Below are 20,312 nucleotides of genomic sequence, written 5' to 3'. Positions count from 1 at the left end.
CTTTCGCGTGGTCTTTATCCAGCTGGTTGGCCACTTTCTTCCATTCTTCCATCTGTTCTTGAAGTGGGTTTATCAGACAATCGATTAAGGCGCTTTCACCAAAAAGAAAGGAGAAATTAAATAGATACATTCCACTGTCAAGATTCACCCTTGGCTGTCAAAGCTACCTAAATCAAGGATGCCTTGATGCCAGACAGGGCAGCACACTAAGCCCAAGTTCACAGCCAAATCCCCCCATTTCGTAACAACCTTATTCTCAGAACACTCCCCAGCGACTGTTAGGAAGCCAGAAGCAGGACTGGGTCAGGCGACATCTCTTCTCATTTCCCCTGCTTATCTTCTGACTCCTGTATTAGCAAGCAGGGCTGCGACAGGCGGGGCCCCCCCCCCCCCCCGCCCCCGGCTGCACAGCAGAGACCCCTGCGGAGCTTTAAAGGGCTGCACCCCATACCTAATGCCTGACAGAAACGTAGAGGGCAGGACCCCATTGTTAACTGGTTTTTAAAAAGCCAGGGGCGCCTGGATGGCTCAGTTAAGCATCTGACTCTTGATTTTGGCTCAGGTCATGATCTCACGGTTCGTGGGTTTGAGCCCCACATCTGGCTCTATGCTGACAGCGTGGAGTCTGCTCTCTCTCTCTCTCTCTGTCCCCACCCTGCCCGCATGTGCACGTGCTCTCTCTCTCTCAAAATAAATACTCTCTCTATAGATAGATAGATAGGTATGTATATATAGAGTCTGATGTGATGTGCATTCAGGATTATACGTCATGAATGTAGACTGTGGACCATCTGAAGAAAGAAAAGCTGGATGATGAGCTCCTGGATCAGAAGAGTAAAGGTATCCCCAGGGACTCCCTTCATTTTGTGCAGGGTCCCAAACAGACCACACATGAGCACGTTTAAAGGCGGCTCGCTCCCCCAGAGGAGGACCACGCAAGGCATGGACCCCCAGGGCTTTTGTGTGTGTAATGGAAGGAAAATGGACACATTCTGACATTGCAGAGATACTATAAGAAAATTAGAGAGTGCCCATAAATTGCCTGAATTGCACTGACGAGCAGTACTAAGAAGGTGTTCTCAGACTGCCTTTCGATCATGGGGCCTCCTGAAAACCTTCACGTTCTTGGGTACAGTTCCCTCCTTTCTTCATTAGGGTCTATGTGGCCTCCCCCCTCCCCCACACTCCCCCCAGCCATCAACACAGCTCACTCCCTTATTTGTTCCAGGTGTCTGTTCAGGTCTCTTTCCAGAATCCACTCGCTCCCTAACCACCCAGGGTTGACTGAATGGCCACCACCCATCTCCTCTCCATGTACCTCCCCCTGGTGGCATTCAGCAGCCCCTGATGTTGTGTCACCTGTATGTAGTGCCCAGAGTGTAAGTCCCATGAGAATAGGATACGATCCTATTCAGTGCTATATCCCACACTCCCTAAGATAGTGCCTGGCATACAGTAGGTGCTCAAAAAATCATGCCCATTGAATTGATATCTTTTCATCACTCAAATGTGCAGGCCACAGGCCTGCAGTGTGAGAGGAGGTGCTGTGTGGTCCGGGGAGCACCACCTGGGAGCCAGCAGGATGGAAGGCAGGCAGATGTCATCACCTGCCACCCAGGCACTTTCTGCTGGAAATGTGTGGACACCTCATTAATTTTCACAAGAGCACTGTAGAGGCCATATCCCCATTTGATGGCAGACGGGATTCCTGCGTGGCTCCAGCGCCAGGGGCTCCCATGGGGGCACCTGCACGGCTCTCCCCCAGGTGGAGGGCGAGGAGAGACACGTGGGAGCACAGAGAAGACCCCCAAGGTGGAGTGCGGGAGCCACGGGGGCAGGGGCCCAGGCCGGCTGGTTGTCTGCCGCGTCCCAGCACCCAGGCCAGTACACGGCGTGCAGCAAGCGACCAACCAATACTTGCCCGATGGGCGAGCAGAGCGCTGGGCTGTGGGGATTTCAATGCTATGGGGAAATGGCTGCTGCTTCTGGTGGGTGAGTCACCGTCTCCTCAACCTGAAACCAGCAAGGGCCCGTGCGATCCTGGCGACAGACGGACGCTCCTCACCTGGAAAACTGCCTCAGCTTGGCTTCTATGCTCCTGTGCCTCATGCACATCCTTGTCAGGGCAGAACCAATCTCCCTGGTGCCACCTGAAATGGAAACACACACAGAGTTGAGGACAGGAGCCACATCAGGATCACTGAAATCTTTAAAAAATTTTCTTAAGTTTACTTATTTTGAGAAAAACAGTATGAGTGGGGTAGAGAGAGAGAAGAAAGAGGGGCTCGATCCCATGAATCATGAGATCATGAGCTGAGCTGAAACAGAGTCGGACGCTTAATCGACTAGGTCACCCAGGAGCCCCAGAATCCATGTAATCTTGAAAAGAGAATGAAATAATTTGAAAAGAAAACAGATTTCACTATGTGGTAAAACTTAAGCCACTGCCTCTCACCATACATATGTGTGCGCGCACGCGCACAAACACACACATGCACAGGGTGACACATTTTTCTATAATCACTAAAACAAAAGTTACCTTTACTGTATACAATACCAATACTTTCTATTCTATCTGATTTTCTTTAAATGCTGACTGTGACCCAGAAATTGATTTTACAACCCGCTACCGGATCATGACCTACAATCTGAAAAATACTTCCCAAGGAAAATGATCGAAACGGTATCTGACATTCAAGGAAAAGCTGTTGTTTTGTTCTGTTTTCCACTTCTGGCAAAAGAATCCCCTTCGCGTTACTTAGAACAGCTAATGAGGCCACTCCAGCTAATTGTTTCAAGATACATATTCTAGAAGACAAGTAATTCAGAGACTAGCAAGGCCAAAGCAAAATGAAACAAGGGAGCATTTTCTGAGGGGGTTGGGTAGCACTGGTGAAAGAGGGCCCCACACAGAACAAATGTCAACGTAAGCTGTAATTCAGTCTGATTTTCCCGAAATTCTTGTCACACCGCTCCCTTCAGACACACCCTCTTTAAGATTATTTGTGAAGTTCCCTTCCTTCCCCCTTCTAGAAACAATGCCTGAATCAGCACTTACTTGGGCGTGGGGGAGCACACTGCGACTACAGATGGTAACTCTGCATCAAGCACTGCAAAGCTCAATTATAAATGTTATGAAAACACTGGAGCTCATGAAATCAGGGGCGAAAATGTCAAATAAAGCACTATTTTTCACAGACAAGGCCTTCAAGGGAAAGCTGCAGGCATTTGTGGAAGGTTTAACGAAGCCAAGTTAACAGGAAAAACATTCCCTCCCTTATTAGTGCTGGTGATGTGATTATGGTATTTCCCCTCTGCCTTCTCTTCTAGAAATGTCAATGTGCTATTTCAGTTCCTCTTATTTTCCATTTTATTCTGCAAAACTAGCAGGGTTCCAGAACCAAATAAATCAGTGATGATAGTAAGAAGTATTAAATATGAGTATTTCTATATCCTATTTTAGTCTGAAAAGAGAGTCTTCTAGAACAATTCTCCAACTCCTCTAAAAAGGGTTTCTTAGAGGCATCAGGGTAGTTCAGTTGGTTAAGTGTCCAACTTTGGCTCGGGTCATGATCTTATGGGTTCGTCAGTTCAAGTCTCACATCAGGCTCTGTGCTGATGGTGCGGAGCCTGCTTGGGATTCATATTCATTCTCTCTCTCTCTCAAAATAAATAAGTTAAAAAAAAAAAACCCACAGGGTTTCTCAGCCTAAACACTACTGACATGTGGGCCAGATGATTCTTTGTTGGGAGGGGAGTGTCCTGTGCATTGTAGGATGTTTAGCAGCATCCCTGGCCTTGACCTTTCACAAATCAGTAGCAGCCCCTGATTTTGTGACATCTAGACATGTCTCCAGACAGTACAAAGTGTTCCCTGGGGAGCAAAACCCCAGTGGAGAAGAAGCACTGCTGTAAGAGACCCAGAGCAAGAGCTAAAGGTCACCGAGGCTGACTTTTTAAATGGCCGAAAGTCTTGGTAAAATGTTAGCCCTTTAGCCGCTGGCACCTGCAGCCACTCTCCGGAATTAGAAACCACCTGGGCAACCCCAGCCACCGCAGCTCGCCATGCACCACCCGGGAAAACCAGTAGAGGGCGCTGTTCGCACACGCGCTACTTGCCTCCTCTGCTCTCTTCAGGTTCTCCTAAGCTTTTATTGCTTATAAGCAAGGACGAGAAACACTTTATCCCCAGGGAGATATCTCCTATTTTTCCTGGGCCTTCATTGATTCAGAGTTAATAACCTGGCCATGCAAGGAAACTGGCACACTCATTCACTGCTGGAAGGAGTGTAAACAAGTACCTTTCTAGAGGAGAATTTGGCAGTGTCTATCCAGAAAACCCTTAAGAACAAGTCTCCTGTTTGACCCGGCAATTCTACTTCTAGAAATTTAACCAGAGAAAACAATGAAGGACGAGAGCAAATCCCCACCTATGAGGACAGCCATCGAAATGTTGACGATAGTCAAAACTGGAAGCAAAATCCCACTGTAGGCAGCAGGGTAAATAAAGCATGGAGCCCAGACGCCTGTTACAGCATATAGTTCTCTAAAGCGCAGGACAGTGGTGTTTCAGGTCGTGGGAAGGGGAGGCATCTGTATAGAGCTTAGGCTGTGCCAGGCCCTGGGATAAGTGCTGTGCATACGTGAACTCATTCAATCCTCCAAAATCCTGGTTGTGCTAGTACAATTATCCCCATTCCCATCAGGCACTGAATTTGTCCAGGGTCACACTGTCAGTAGGTGGGCTCCCAACCCAGGCTGACCCTCCAGAACCTATGCATTTAACAACTCGGCAAATAGCACTCACTACAGACCAAAGAAGGTAGGCAGTGAGGGCCGAGGGCCTAGAATAAATCCCGCTGAATTTACTTAGCAACATGCTATTATGGGTGTTAGGCCCTTAAAGCCCTGCTCTCAAATTCTGATCCTGGACCCTAGAAATGTCAAATTGGCCCCAGAGGACTGAGCGCCCATCCTTGCTAGGCTGATACTGAGAGCTAAGTGGTAGGCAGCTGCCTCACTGACAACCCAGGCCTCAGTTTCTTCAAGATTCCCAGGGTTGGAAATGATCACCTCAAGGCTGGTCCCCTCACCCCATTTCTCTGCTCCATTCTTTCTTTCACCTTCCCAGACATTTTCCATAGATGGCCACCGGTCACGTGTCATCTCCAGGAAAGCCCGACACTTCCCAGAAACAGCTGACCCATGGTGCGATAACAAGCAGTTTCTAAACATGCTGTCTGTGCCTGCCACCGGGCCCGTGGCACAGGAAACCCTGAGAGGGGAGGAAATAAGAACCGCAAAGAAAACTTCCAAACAGCAGTTGTCTCTGTCCAATTGGCACAGAGCAGACGACATCCTCCATGGACCCCGGGCCCCAGCCGCCGGAAGGACTGCTGATCTAAGCAACATGGGGCCCCCTAAAAATAGCTCTATTTGTGGAGGTGCTTAACATCGCATGCTCTTCCCGACCCTTGCTAAAACTTAAAAATAAAAGCAGCAACTTCGGAAAAGCTTTCAGAGGAAACCGGCTTTAGCTACAAAGACAGAGCAGACATCTGGAAGAGCTCCGACTTGACAGTGAGAATATTTATGGAATCAAACGGCTGGGTTGAGGCACTTGGGAGCCGGCGAGTGAGGACAAGCTCCTACTTGTTTCTGTATTGCCTGCACCCAGCACTGGTGCCCAATGAAGGAACCAACATTTACCGTTCTGGGAGCAAATCACCAGGCCGGCTCTACCTGGAGGCAGGACCACGGACTGGGTTTGTCCTTCCTTTAATCCCTAAATCTCGGTGTGTCTTCTAGGTGTGCAGTACAGTATATCCAACATGAGTATGAGAGTCTTCTCTTAGAACAGGTCTACACTGACGCAGGGTCAGTCTAAAGAGAGCAGTATATTCGTTTCCTATTGTTCTTGTCATAAATTACGGCAAACTTACTGGCTTAAAGCAGCACACACTTATAATCTTATAGCTCTGGAAGTCAGAAGTCCAAAATCTGTTTCACTGCGCGAAGATCAAGGTGTCGGCAGGGTTGTGTTCCTTCTGGAGGCTCCAGGGGAGAATCTGTTCCTTGCCTTTTCCAGGTTCTGGGCGCCAGCTGCATCCCTTGGCTTGTGGCCTCTTCTAGTATCTTCAAAGCCAGCAACTTAGCATCTTTTGTCTTCTCTGACCTCTGCACTGTTCTCACATCTTCTCTGACACCGGTCCTCTACCTGCTTCCTGTAAGAACCCTTGTGGTTACACAGGCCCGGCTGGAGAATCCCAGGATAATGTCCCCATCTCAAGATCCTTGACTGAATCACATCTGCAAAGTCCTTTTGCTTGGCACTGTGGTAACATAGTCACAGGCTCCGGGGACGGAGATGTAGACATCTCTGGGGAGGCATTATTCTGCGTACCAACACTGCGTAAGAGTTGCTCATTTGGAGAGTGCAGAAGGGCAACAAGTGTCTCGCCAGAGCCCATTAATCATCAGATGGTTAAGTCTGGGCCAATGATCTAATTCCACCGCCCTTGGCAGTGGCTGCTCTAGGGATGGGACAGGGAGGAGAGGTTGTTGTAGAAGCCTGCAACGGAAAGACCCTGATCTGAATGTCAACACAACAAAGAGACACCACAGGATGTGAACAGAGAGCAGGCTGCCCAGTTACCCAAGTCAGTGGTCATCACGGCCATGGGACACCTGCCTTAGGATGAGACCTGTCCTCTGAAACTGAAGACAGAGAGGCCTGAGTCCCCAGTGGCCTCCCTGAGCCACCAAACTAACACACAGAGCCTGGCCTTCCTCTGGTCACAGAGCCCCTGTTTTGTAAGAGTCTCTTTTTTATTTTTGAGAGAGAGTGTGTGAGCGAGGGAGGAACAGAGAAAGTGGGGGACAGAGGATCCGAAGCAGGCTTTAAGCTAACAGCAGAGAGCCCAATGTGGGGCTCGAACTCAAAAACTGAGATCAGGACTTAAGCCGAAGCCAGACATTTAACCGACTGAGCCACCCAGGCACCCCGCACATCTCATTTTTAAAGCCACTTTGGTTTGGTTTTGTTTCTTGCCAGCTGAAAGGCGAAGAGGGCAGGGAGCAAGGGCCTCCCGTACTTCCCGTAGCACCAGGAAGCCACCTGCTGCTGAAAGAAATAACTGCCCCCAGTGGCTGTGAGGGATGTAGATATACTTTATGGCAAAAATCTTAATTCTTTTCAATGTGGTACACGTAAGAGCTTTCTCCTGCAACAAGCAAAGGGCTTTCATAATAGAGTAGCACGAAATCAGTCAGTGATCTAAACTGGATGAATTGCAAAGGAGACCAATGGTGGATGAAAAAACATAGGGTCCAGAGACTAGACTATCAAAGTATGGATGTCGGAGCAGAATACTATGCTTTGCACCTGAAGACACTTAAAAATTCCATAATGTTAACAGACTGGTGCACCCGTTTCCTAGGGCTGCTGTAGCAAAGCACCCCAAACTGCGGGCTTAAAACAGCCATAGTGTACTGTCCTCATGCGTCTAGAGGCCGGGAGTGTGACCGGACCATGCTCCCGCGGGACCCTGCAGGGGAGAATCCTTCCTGAGTCTTCTCAGCTTTTGGTGGTTCTAGGCGATTCCTGGCTTGTCAAGGCTTCACTCCTGACTCTGTCTTCAGTTTCGAGTGGCGGTCTCCCCCGTGTGTCCATCTTCACACGAGGCACCTGTGAAGGCATTCCCTTCTCCGCCCGTGTCTGTGTCCAAATTTCTCTCTTCTTCCAAAGACACCAGCCGTACTGGATTAGGGCCCACACCTGACCTTCATTACGCCCGCAAAGACCTTTTGTCCAAATAAGATCACATTCACAGGTACTGGGGAGTCAGGACTTCAACCTGTCTTTCTGGAAGACTCAATGCACCCAAAACGAGGATCTACCATGCAGCAAGAATTAAAGTGATTCTGAAGATGATGAAAAGGGTCTGCTCACAAAAGGGCCAGCAGACCGTCTGGCAGGGAGAGCTACGAAATGGTGCAGGGAATGCAATCTTTGCAGCAACCCTGTGGGGCTGGTATTCTCATCCCCATTTTATAAATGGAAAACTGGAGCTCAGGAGGGTTCACTAACTTGCTGAGGGCCACAGGCCTGGGAAGTGGCAGAGTGAAGGCCCAAGCCTCACTTTTACTGATACTGAACGGCCCCTTCCCACTATGATAAGCTGGAGACATTCCCAACTGGGGACAAAGAGCCACATTAAAGTAACAGAATACAAACTGTTTACTGCCATTTTGGGGGATGATACGGGAAAGTGAGAGTGGCTATCATTGCCCCCACCCCACCCTACAGGGCTACACCCTTCGGAATGCAACACGCCACAGTGGCTTTGCAGGGAGGCTTCCGTCCCCCCCACACAGCGGGGGACTGATGCACAGGCCATGGAGGGGCCTACAGCGTGCAGGTGGCCAGTGAGGACTGAAAAGCCAGTCTGTCAGGCCCAGCTTCTGCGACAGAAGGCGGGGAGAGTGGGAGCAAGATTTAAGGAGTGCTTGGGTCGAAGCTCCCGGAGGCCCTCTGAGGGCTCATGTTGTCGGAAGCCTAATTAGCAGTCAGAAAGGAGCACTGGACAGGAGGGCTCTCTCTAAAGTGTCTTCAGGAGAGAGCTCAGCAGGAGGGGTCCCTCACCTACTGCAGGCTTTGCCGACCTCAGCACGGCTGACATCTTGGACCGGATCCTCCTCTGTTGCACGGGGCTGCCCCGAGCACTGCAGGGTGAAACACACCCCAAGTTGTGATGACCGGAAGTGTCACTAGACATTTGCTGGGGGGGTGGGGAGGAGGTGGGCAAAATCACCCCTGTCGAGAACCACCAGCCAAGGGGACTCGTGACCTTTTCCCCTTAGGAGGGCTCGCTGACCTTGGTGCTGGGCCTCGAGAAGCCACAGCTGACATACTGAGCCGTAGCAGCAGCAGCAAGGAGAGGGGGCTAAGCTCACTGCCCACCCCCAGCTTCCTAAGCACAGAGGCCAATAGGCGCCTCCGGTTCACATGACCAAGGAAATACTCCACTCACCATTAAAGAAACATTAATTTCAAAACACATGGCTGACATTCCCCACAAAGTCAACAGGCACTAACTCCCTCCCCTGCAGCCTTAGGGACACATTAATTCCACCAGAGCTGGCTCACATTCAATCGTACAAACAGCTATGAAAGGGAGGCGGAAAAGTCCACGTGAGGCAACACCCCAGGCACAGACGATCCAGGTGGGTGAAGTTAGGAAGGGCTCCTTTGTGGGACTCACAAGAGCTTGGAGGGACAGGGTGGTGAAGTAAGTGACCTCAGACCGCACAGCTGCTCGTGACTTCTATCTGGACGCAGCCCAGCGAGGCACTGACAACCCCAAAGCATCTCTGAAGATGGGTGACAGTGGACACCAAACAGGCGCCACGGATGCCCTTGCACACGGATGCATGAAATTGCTTCCTGCGCCCACCTGGTTAAAGTTTAAAAGATCTAAGACAGTGGCTGTGTGTGGTTCCCAGGCACATAGCCACCAAACGCACCGAACACATCAACTTCAGACTGGAGGTCACCCCGTGACACATTTTTATCAGGACTCTTTTTCCAAAATGTATCTGTTTTATCCACACCAAATCCTACCTGTTGTGGTATGTGACCCCATCCCCTCCCCCACTGGCCTCAGAAGAGCTTCAGGGGGCCCCTTCTCAGCTGTATTCCACCCACCCTGTGCCACATACCTGAGTGACATGCGGCCCCCAAGCAGCCCGCAGGCCCTGGGGCGCCCAGAGCCCCACTCTCACCGTGGCCAATCTGGCGTTGTGGCGCCAGCTCCCTGCCATCTCCCGGATTAATATGGAGATCAAGAAGGAAAGCAGCGGAGCCAAAGGGTTAAGAGCTCAGCTTTGAAGTCAAACAATGTGGATTCAAAGCCCAGCACACACCCCCACAACTCACTAGCTGTGTGACCTTGGGAAGGGTCTAACGTTCTTAGACTCACATGTGGATGACTGTATTCTGACATGCAGCGAGCCTGACTTGTGTTTCAGGCCATCTCTGCTGTGTACATGACACCCAAAGGGCATCACCTAAAATTCAGAATTTGGGCTTCTTGTGAAACAGTCTGAGTATCCCAGGTTTTTTATAATCTCATCCCTGATCTTCCACAATTGCCTCATCCATGTCAACTGATGGTGACATTTTTATTTTTTTTTCTAAAAGCAACTTGCCTCTAGCCTATCTTTTAAGCATTCCATTTACTGTGCAGAAACAACCAATCTTGATTTTTACACCCACATTCCAAAGATTTACAGACCTTATAATTAAGTAACTTCATGATGGTCTGTAATGTGTAGATATACAGAGAGAAGCCTACTGGCCGTGAGCTTACTAAATGCAGGAATACTGGACGCATCAATGGGCCAGTTAGGTAGGGCTTTGGTGTGGCAATAATCAGCCAAGTCCTACAGGAGGGCACATGCCAGAGGAACTCTGGCCTGGCTGGAGTCACTGTCCACCCCAATGCACCAGCCATCATAGAACAGCCCTTACTTCTTCCGCGTGGAATATCGCCCTTCTCCAAGAAGCTGGCTAATGAGAACGTGGAAGGCAAGTTAACAGTACAAAGGGCAGTTTCTGTGAGGGCCCTGATTACTCCTTCCCAAACATTTCAGGAGACCAAAGGCTGGGAAGCAGTCTAGAGGGTCTGCCTTGGAAAGGCAGAGGTTGTGCTTAGGCTCACATCAACAAAGTGGTCATTTGATGGAACTCAAAAGCTGTAGCATCAAGAGGTTCATGGTCAGCCCACTGCAGTGAGCCTCAACCTCTCAGTGTCCCAGGCCTTCAAAGCAGGCGGCTGTCCTTGACTAGCCAGCTCTTGAAGGCATCTCTAGCCTTACATCTCCATTGTTTATTTTTATGTTGCAAAGACCCAGCTGGTCATGTCACTAGCCTCGTTCCAGCAAAGGATGGAAAGGAAAGGTCCTATGGAATCCGCTGCCTGGTACCACCATCGGCCACTCAGGGGTTCTGTCCACAATGGCTCGTGGCAGGCTGTGGTATCACGGGTTCCACATATGAGGAAAGAGTGTGTCTGTCCTTTCTATGAAGCTCCTGCTCCTCATGAGCCCAGAAGTCTTGAAATGTCAGGTGTCTTTCACCTTGACGGCCGGCTGGAAGACTGCCCAGGCATTGCATCACAGGAGCTGCCTGGGCGTGCGTCAGCTGCCACCACGGCCAGATGCATCAGGGCATGGCCAGGGACATCATCTGTCACCCTGGGGGACGCCTGGAGGCCGGCACTTGCCAGCCCCCCACGGCTCCACACGCACGCCGGTGCCATACCTGCCGCAGAAGCTGGATCCCCGCTTCTGTGATCTTGCAGGCGGGTTTCAGGGCTCTTACAACTCTAAGTGACGGTACCTGGACTCCAGAAGGGAAAGTAGAAGTGTCTCAAAATGGCACCTGAGCATGAGCCTGAATTCGAATAAGAGGGGAGCTCAATCCTTATGCCTTGAAAAGCTCACCCATGACGCCCTAACAAAGACCACGCGTTATCCAAACATCCAGCCCTAGGGGCCACAACCAAAGACCACCACAGCCAGATGGACGAAAAGATGGGTCTGTAGGGAGCACTTGGGCACTCCAGGCAGGGGACCAACTGGACCTCAGGTGGAGGGGGGCTTACCTGCCAGAGGCTCTCAAAACTGACCTCCAAGCTGGACCAGAGGACCCTCCTTCCTCCTTTGGGGAAAAGCATCCTCTGGCAACCAGGATGCTGGAGAAGAGACGGGCAGCATTCCTACACTCAACGAATACCAAGGAAACGTTACCGTGGCCCCATCACTGTGCTATGAACAGGGAGACAGCCTGGCCCTCACTTCATCTACAGCTGGAGGCAGGGAATTTTCAGGGTGACCTTTGGGCTGGAAGCTACCTTAGTAAACTCACAAAGCAATACACCAGCAGTTCCTTACCGCCTGGCATCACACTCTTGCCTTTAATTAGCAGAGACACTCCTGATGCCCTCTCCCGAGCCCCACACTGGCTGCCCTTTCTCTTGTTTGGGAAACACACCCGTGTCCATCCCCCAGCATTTGTGAGGTGGCTGGTTCCTGTCAGGGGGCCCCATCACTTTCATTAAAGGTCAAAGAAGGCCACTCAGGATATTAAGAACAAATTAACTGTGTTTCTTTTGGCTTCTCAGCATCTTATTTTTATCCTTGGACACAGAGAAATGGACAACAGGGACAAGGTGGCATCATCTGATGCCCTACATTTGTTTAACTACAGGGAGGGGACGGGAGGGGGAAGGGGAGAGAAAAACAACCAGGTCCTCATATTGCAGTGACCATACAGACCGTTTACCATTTATGCACATGGGCCACGGAAGCTCGCTCCACTCAGCGAGGCCGTTTCAGACGTCAATCACCGAACAGCACCCACATATCTTGCGTTACGTTAGCCCTGACGGTGGCTTCAAGAATACCCAGCACTCGGGTATGAGCTACTTAGCTACTTAGATCACCCAAATGTTCTTGCAACAAGTACACGATGTGATTTCAAGGCAGCTAACAGAGAAACGTGAGTCGTATTTTAAGCAGTGGAAGGATCTGTCCCTTTGTCCTCATGGGGTCCCTTGGGACAAAACTGAAAAACGTAAAAGATTTGTCAAAAATAAACCCTGAAAGCTCCCCTGCAAAGGAAGCATAACTTCCCTTTTGCTACAATGGCAATCCTAACAACCCGCTTGCATCTTCACGGAAGAGACAAACACAGGGAGTTTCCTGTTTGAAAAACTGGATTGTTCAGCTACTGTACGTGGCTGAGAGGCAATGGACGATCCAGCTGGTGCTGACGGGACAGCTAATACCGGGCGCTGAGCAAATGCCGGAGAGGGTCAGCAACACATTTGGGGAAGACATCCGTGTGCCCACGTGTGGGGTGGAAGACACTGCAAACTGTTATCAGCTGACACTCTTGCAGCCAAGCTCACACTCCCCAGCCTCCCCCACTTCACGACTTTTCAAAAAGCAGAGGAAACAAAACCACACACAGCCCTACCACCATCTGGCGGCTTCAGCAAGCACGAGATTCTGGCACGCACGGCACTGGCAGCCACGGAGGCCAATATTCCTCTTTCTTTGTTGCTGTTTTAAAAGCAAAGCGAGAGTGGTAATACGGAAACACAAACACACGGACCCGCTCACACTCCGGGGAAGACGGAGCAGCGGCAAAGGCATCGACCGTCATTTCAGACGGAATGGCACCAGGCTGAGAAATGCCGTGGGGGCATCACCCGGGAAACGCCGCCCGCCCCCTGCCATCCGCCATCGGTAACGCCCACGACCAGTGCCTGCCTCTGACCCCCGGGCACACGGAGGTGCTCACCTGGGGCCAGGTGCACGACTCGAGGATGCCAGCTCGGGCCAGCGCAGCAGACGTGGACTGCTGTGCTTTCTTAGCTGGCGAAATCGAACTGTCGGGCAGATAAGATGCTTGCAGCCACAGATCTGGGCATCACCTCTCAGGCGGCCTTCCAGGAAGGCCAGATAATTTAGAAGGGGGCCTGATGAACAATACCCACACAGGACAGGGCTTTTAGGAATCACAGAGAGCCTGATGCATCCATCTCCTCGAAAGGGGTGACACCCCAGAGAGTGAGCCCTGGACACTGCCTCTCGAGCTGTCTCCTGGTTCTGCTTCTGCTGGTGACCAGACAGACCCTTCTTGGGACTAATAATTTGTGCTTAAAACCTCTGCTAATTCAGGGGCGCCTTGGTGGCTCAGTTGGTTAAGGGCTCGACTCTTGGTTTCGACTCCGGTGGTGATCTCAAGATTTGTGAGTTTGGGCCCCACATAGGGCTCTGTACTGATGGGGTGGAGCTTGCTTGGGATTCTCTCTCTCCTTCTCTCTCTCTGCCCCTCCCTGACTCATGCACTCGAGCTCTTTCTCTCAAAATAAATAAATAAAATTTAAAAACAAAAACAAACACACCTCTCCTATCCAGAATCAGTTACCCTAATCTGTTGTTGCCCTAAGAACAATTCTATTCCTTTAAGGGACTTCTGTACATCCCTGAACTCTGCCAGAATGTGTCAACTTTATCAGCTCTCAGGAAGCAATCTTTCTACTTCCCAAATTATTAGGAATAGCTACCATTTACTGACTGCTTATGATCTAACAGGCACATTGTATTGCAAGCACATTGTATTCCATTTTAAAAACCTCATTCTATTCCTCATAGGTATCACTATAAGGTAGGTATTCTTATTCTCGTTTTATAGATAAGGACGAGGAAGCTCAGAGAAGTTAAGTAATTTGCCCAAGGTCCTGCAACAGAATTCAGGCTTTGCATGCAGGGCTGAGTTTAAAGAACTTTTAAACATTCTTCAGGACACCTCACTATTACAAATATATCTCAAAGTATTTGATGGATGAGAAATTAGGTGTTCACCACCCCCACCCCCCATTTAACTCCACTCAAATATCTGTTTGGTCAGGCAGACTTTAACCAACGTCACCACTTCCTTGCTGGACTACGTACAGGCTGGCTGGTCTGCACGCAAGGCCCTGGCTTCAGGGTGGACATGGATGGTCCCAGAATGTCACCTCCTACTAGCTTCCTTTGGTCAGAGTGCTATTTATTCATGCAGAGGACCCTGGACCCTTCCCTATTCACTGGCAGCATCTGTCCCCGAAATCACCCTCAGCTCTGCCCACGCCAGGAGGGACCCCTGTAGTACAGTTTCACGGGGACACTATCCTTACTCAGCCCAATTTGAGGTCTCCTTGTTTTCTAGCGACACGGCACCTCATAAAACAGCACACGATGGGGCGTGTGCGTATCCCTGGACAGAGCAGGTGCTCAGCAAACCTGACTATGTGGGAAGTGGCAGGTGTGCCAAGCTCTGAGTTCCAGGCCTCTAACACTGGCTCTTCCAAACTCTCCCAGCACCCCTCCCGGCTCCGCTGCAGGCTGCACACCACTCCTACCACTGCGACCAGGAACTTCTTTTCTTTTTTAATGTTTGTTTATGTTTGAGGGACATAACAAACATAATTTATGTTTGAGAGTGGAGAGAGACACAGAATCTGAAGCAGGCTCCAGGTTCTGCTGAAGCAGGCTCCAAGTTCTCAGCTGTCAGCACAGAGCCTGATGTGGGGCTCGAATTCATGAGCCATGAGATCATGGCCTGAGCTAAAGTCAGCCGCTCAACTGACTGAGCCACCCGGTTGCCCCCCTCCATTTCTATCTCAAGCTGCACCTTCCCAAACGGTTTCTGGATCAATGTTTGGATGCTTTCTGATCTAAGAGAAACCAGAACACTAACCATGGAACAGCGAACAGCAGGCTGGCTCTTACAACCAGAGAAAGCAGGTATAGGGCTCAGGCAGGCCGGAAAGCAGCACCATGATGCAACCCACGCATCCTCAGGACCCTACGGGCTCCCAGCCCACTCTCCTGTCCTCCTCAACGCGAGGCCATAAACCGGTTTTAGGGTTTAGCTCCCCAGCTGAGTCTCAAGGTCAACAGTGGTAATGAAACCCAAAACTATTCTCAGTTGTTTCTAAGTCTCCTTACTGCTCCGGCCCAACTTCCATGAAAGCAGGACGCAACTCTAGCATCCTAATGACCCACTGAGGTTGACCACACTGACCTAATGTGTCCCCAAGAGCTGGGCACGGGATGGGATGTGAACTTTCTACTCGATGATCAGAGCTGCTCTTGTTCTTCCTGCTCTATTCTCCTGTGTCCTTCTCTTCCCCGGTTCTTCTAACAGAGCACAAATACTTCCTAAGGACAATAACCATCGGTGAGTGGTTGAAACTTAACTGTTGCCCAGTCATCAAACAGACCCAACAGGAAGTTGCTAGACAGCATGGGACTGGTCCTGTGCTGAGGGGAATGGCAGGAGCCCGGGTAACACAGGGGCTTTCCCTGCTCTGTCAAGTTCATTGCCTGACTCCAGAGGACCAGCTGGGTCTGGTTTATTGCCACTGCGCTGTGTATGTTCCGGTTGCCGACAGCTGTGCCTTCAGTGGGCTGTAGTGTTCCTTTCGTCTTCCCTGGGGAATGATTAAGGACATAATTCTCAGCCCTTGAGGTCTAGGCGAAAAGTTGTTTCCTTGTTTTGTAAGATGAGTTCTTCACACAGGCGGGGAGGGGAAGCAAATGGGTTTATCTTCTGGGGTAAGTCTGATTGCCTGTCAATGATGCCTGGAACATTGTGTTAAGAAGGATTCTGAGGCTGGATCTGGACTTGATGAAAAAGCGGGTGCCTAGATCAGCTGGCAAGGTCTGCCATGAACACAGGAACAGTGGACAGATGCATGCCTTGTATTTGCTACTCTGGCCCTGAGGTCTCACAGGAACTAGAGCAGTAATTACTGAAACTTGAATGTGATCACTAGGGGATTTTGCTAACATGCAGATTGTGACTCAGAAGGTCTGGTGTGGACCTGAGACTCTGCATTTCTAACTGCTCCCAGCTGATGCCAACTTGCCACCAGCCCAGCAACTACACTTTTGTTCGAAGAGGCTGGGGTCATTCATCAGCCAATACACCTTTCCCAAACTCCCTGAGAATTCCACCGCCACAGGGACCCTGCCGGGCAAGATCTAGGTGGGCCAGATGTCCTGGACTCGGGAGGAGGGACACAGGGAAGGACACCGTTCATTGTGCTGTACCCCCATGAGACACTGGGGCCTGCTGTTGGGACAGACCCCTGCTGGTGAAGCTTTGTCACCCCTTGCCAGAGGTCCCCTGCCAACAGGTAAAACTCCAAATCTGGGTCCCAAGGGAAAGAGAAAGCTCAGAGCATCAGACAACACGTGAGGACAGAATGGCTGGACATAAGCTAAGGTCACAAAGTGGTTCTTGGATCCTGTGGGCCTCCATGTCCCCCCATGCCTAGGACATTAAGTAGCCTTCAGAGTGACTCAGTATAAAAAACGTGGGCATGGAAGGGGGTGCCTGGGTGGCTCAGTCGGTTGAGTGTCCGACTTCAGCTCAGGTCATGGCCTCACAGTTCAAGAGATCAAGCTCTGCGTCGGGCTCACTGCTGTCAGCACAGAGCCCGCTTTGGATCCTCGGTCCCCCCCTCTCTCTGCCCCTCCTCCACTCACATTTCTCTCTCTCTTTCTCTCAAAAATAAACAAACATGAAGAAAAAAAAGCATGGAGTAAGCTTTCCCCTCCACCTTATGGAGGATCAGCACCTCAGAGGCCTCTGGCGCGTGCAGTTAAGGACGGGAGAATGGAGGAAGGGAGAGAAAAGAGAAACTAAGGGGACCGGATGTTGCTAGCTCACCTCCCTCTTTCCTAGACCGTTATGCATCACCCCACCTATAATGCTGCCCTGGGCTTACTACTTGTGTCTGGGCCCTCCACTCCTCATGGACAGCAACAACATCCCAGCCATCTCTGAATTCCCAGAGTCGGGCAAGCTGCATGGCCCAGAATAAAGGCTCTGTAGATATTTGCAGATAAAGAAAACCAAAACAGAAATCATTTTTCTTTTAATTGGACAATAACCCATCCTGAAGAGCAGATACTCCCAGCGCGTGGGTAGCTGGGCTAAATCTGAGCTCCCAGGAGGCAGCAATGAGCGGTTCTTTATCAGAGTTAGACTCACCCAGGGATCCTGGCTGTCCCACGGTGTGAAAACAAAAGGGGCAGGAGTTCTGACCCCTGTGACAATGGCAGGCCTACCTGGCTTGAGGTTCAAGATCATTTAGAGAAAGAGTCTATCTAGATGTTAATCTAATAAAGAATATTTAGATCAAAGCTTGGCTGTTTTGCCTGCACAAACAAAATTATTTGCATACCTACTATGTGCAAGGCATTATGGAACAATAGATTTTTCTTCCATGTAAGAAGGTGCACAAGAGAAAAAAAAACAAAGGGCAAAATGAAGAGTATTCTTTTTATTATTAGCCTTTTTAGACAGGGGACTGATATGGCCCTTGGAAGTCCCCATCAGGATGAAACACGGCCCATTAAACTGTTCACCATATTCAGAACATATCTTTTTTAGAAGATAATTACTAACAGTCTCAAGAAGCTTCTAATAGCTTACATGCTATTAGAAAAGCCTTAGCAGGCGCAGCGCTGTTGCTATGACAACAATCACTTGGCTGAGGTATAAAGAAGGACGAGGGACCCACCAAATGGTATTCTCAACAGTAAGCCCTGAGGTTTCTTAAAACCACTTTCTAAAGAAGCTTCAGCATCTAGGGGTTAGAGAATGTTACACGCTCAATGAAACCTATGGGCCACCCAGTTTTAGCATGTTCCTGGCATTTTTCTTTGTCAGCCCTGCCAAACAGTCACCTAGACCCGGGTGGAAGTGTCTCCCAGGCCAGAGAACTTACTCTGTCCCATGCTCGGAGGAAAGGGCAGGAGAGCCTTTCCCTGCAATCCTTGGAGTGGAGTGAACACAGGTGTACCTGGAGGAGGGGCGGGAATTCTCATCTGAAGAGCCTCTCCTGTTGCAAGCGGAAGGTTTGGGTAAAATGCCCAAACCTCTTTGGCAACACCTGCCATTAACTCAATGAGGCCGAACGAAGCAGAAACAGCCACAGAAAATAGCTTGTCCCAGGTACTGAGTAGAGGGCCAGGTTCTAATTCCAGCCATTAAATGGCACCTGGAAATTTCATGACCCCACTGTCTTACTGTTATGGTAAATAGAAACAGCTCACCAGGGACCCTACAGGTATTCAGGGAACCACCTGGGAGGCTGCCTATGGCAAAACCATAACCACACGCCCTGTGTCCACATGTCATAACAGCGCACAGACCCGTGGGAGAAGAACCCACCATGACGTGTGCCTCTTTAGTCACCTCCGCGGAGCATCCCCGAGGACGGCTTCTCCCAGGGGCCCAGGCATCAAACATCTTTGAGATGGATGCATGTGGACGCTCGGGTAACTCCCGGGGGAACAAACCCATGTAGACCACAGTTGGTTGAAGGGGACAGGGCTGAAATGGGGGCACTGCCGGCTAAGGAATTTACATCACGGAAGTTGATGCAAGCATTGCTGGAGGGAGACCCCACATTCTGCCCACGGGTGCTGCTGTGAGGAGTGGCACAGCCTGAAGAGGAACCTTCCAGAGCTAGCCCATCATAACAGGTCCAGCTGTTCTGATGGACCGTCCAGGACCGAATGGCCCAGAACCCTCATCGACCTCAGTACACTGTGCTCCTCTGCTCACCACTTCCCAGATGGCCTCTGGGCACCATGTGCACCTTTCCACAGTCACCCTGGGCCAGTGCGGCGCTACCCAGCCCCGCTACCCTGAAGCGAGCTTAACGGCTCATTTCACAGGAGAAACAGAACAATCGAAATAATCTGTTCTTAAAACTCCAGTTTATTTAGTGCCTTACAAATAATTTCTACCATCCTAAGGCAGGACTGCGAAAAGACCTGCATGACCTTATACACTGCTCTGTGCAAAATCAAACACCCAAGTGGGCTGACTTTCACAGAAGGAGATGTGATTTGAAGACAGTACCAATGAGCAGGTGTCTCTCCAGAAGGCAGCAACGCAGCCCCCCAGGTTTCCCACCAACGTTCCCAAATCAGGAGCCCAGCCCTCATTCAGGGAAGAACCCGGCAACCCTTAACAGCACCGAATCAGCAGACTGGCTCGAGCTCGAGGCAAGAATTAGCTCCTGTGAGAATCCGTGTTGATTTGGTGAGCATCCCACAGAGAAGACACGGTACCAGCTCAAATTAGTGGTGACAACGGGGGAGGACAGAAGCACGGAGCGCGGCTCCTGACCAGAAGGCAGAAAACAAAGGTTGGAGGGACAGGCAGGGAGTCGGCGTGTTCCTGTTACAGAAAAAGAAGCTGGCCCTCCCCCACCGTGGGACTGTTAGCCACGTTTCCAGATGACAGCGCAGGCCACAGGGAGCGGCCCAGGCACTCTGCATCCAGAGAGCTGGGAAGGCAAACTCACAGCCCTGGAGATGCTAGTTTATTTTAAGGGATAATTACCCAGTTATTACAAACCTGAGACCGACCTTTCAGCTAGAAGGCTTGGCATCAGGGACCTTCTTGTCCCCGGCAAGAAAACAGGAAAACCAACGACATATGAATGACCTCCAGTTTAAAGAGCGTGTATGTGTGCCTCTGTGCACACATGCGTGTGTGACAGAGACAAAGAGGCGGACACCAGCAAAGCCAAGGGCAGGGACAGATATGCCCCCAGCAATGCACCAAGCTGCCAGATTCACACTGGATTGTGTTCAGCCCGCAAAGAAGGATTTCAAAGTGGATGAGTAACTGTTGGAAAATGAGACTGAGCAAACCCAATGTTCGCTTT

The 20,312-nt window shown here is 50.4% G+C and overlaps 1 protein-coding gene across 5 annotated transcripts in view; it reads right to left on the bottom strand.

The window, feature by feature from the left end:
* MTSS1 (MTSS I-BAR domain containing 1) overlaps positions 1-20,312 on the bottom strand; it is a 163,968-nt gene that overhangs the window by 35,176 nt on the left and 108,480 nt on the right. For all 5 annotated transcript variants that reach the window (XM_077764317.1, XM_077764303.1, XM_077764312.1 and 2 more), the window contains exons 4-5: positions 2,066-2,150; positions 3-92 (exon numbers count right to left, since the gene is read on the bottom strand). In XM_077764317.1, coding sequence (XP_077620443.1) covers positions 3-92; positions 2,066-2,150 — 175 coding nt within the window. The remainder of the gene's footprint in view (positions 1-2; positions 93-2,065; positions 2,151-20,312) is intronic.

Source organism: Crocuta crocuta, unplaced genomic scaffold (assembly GCF_008692635.1).
Source record: "Crocuta crocuta isolate KB4526 unplaced genomic scaffold, BGI_CrCroc_1.0 scaffold260, whole genome shotgun sequence".
Lineage (NCBI taxonomy): Eukaryota > Metazoa > Chordata > Mammalia > Carnivora > Hyaenidae > Crocuta > Crocuta crocuta.
The sequence above is the reverse complement of the archived record's forward strand: the minus strand, read 5'-3'. Positions and strand labels throughout refer to the sequence as shown.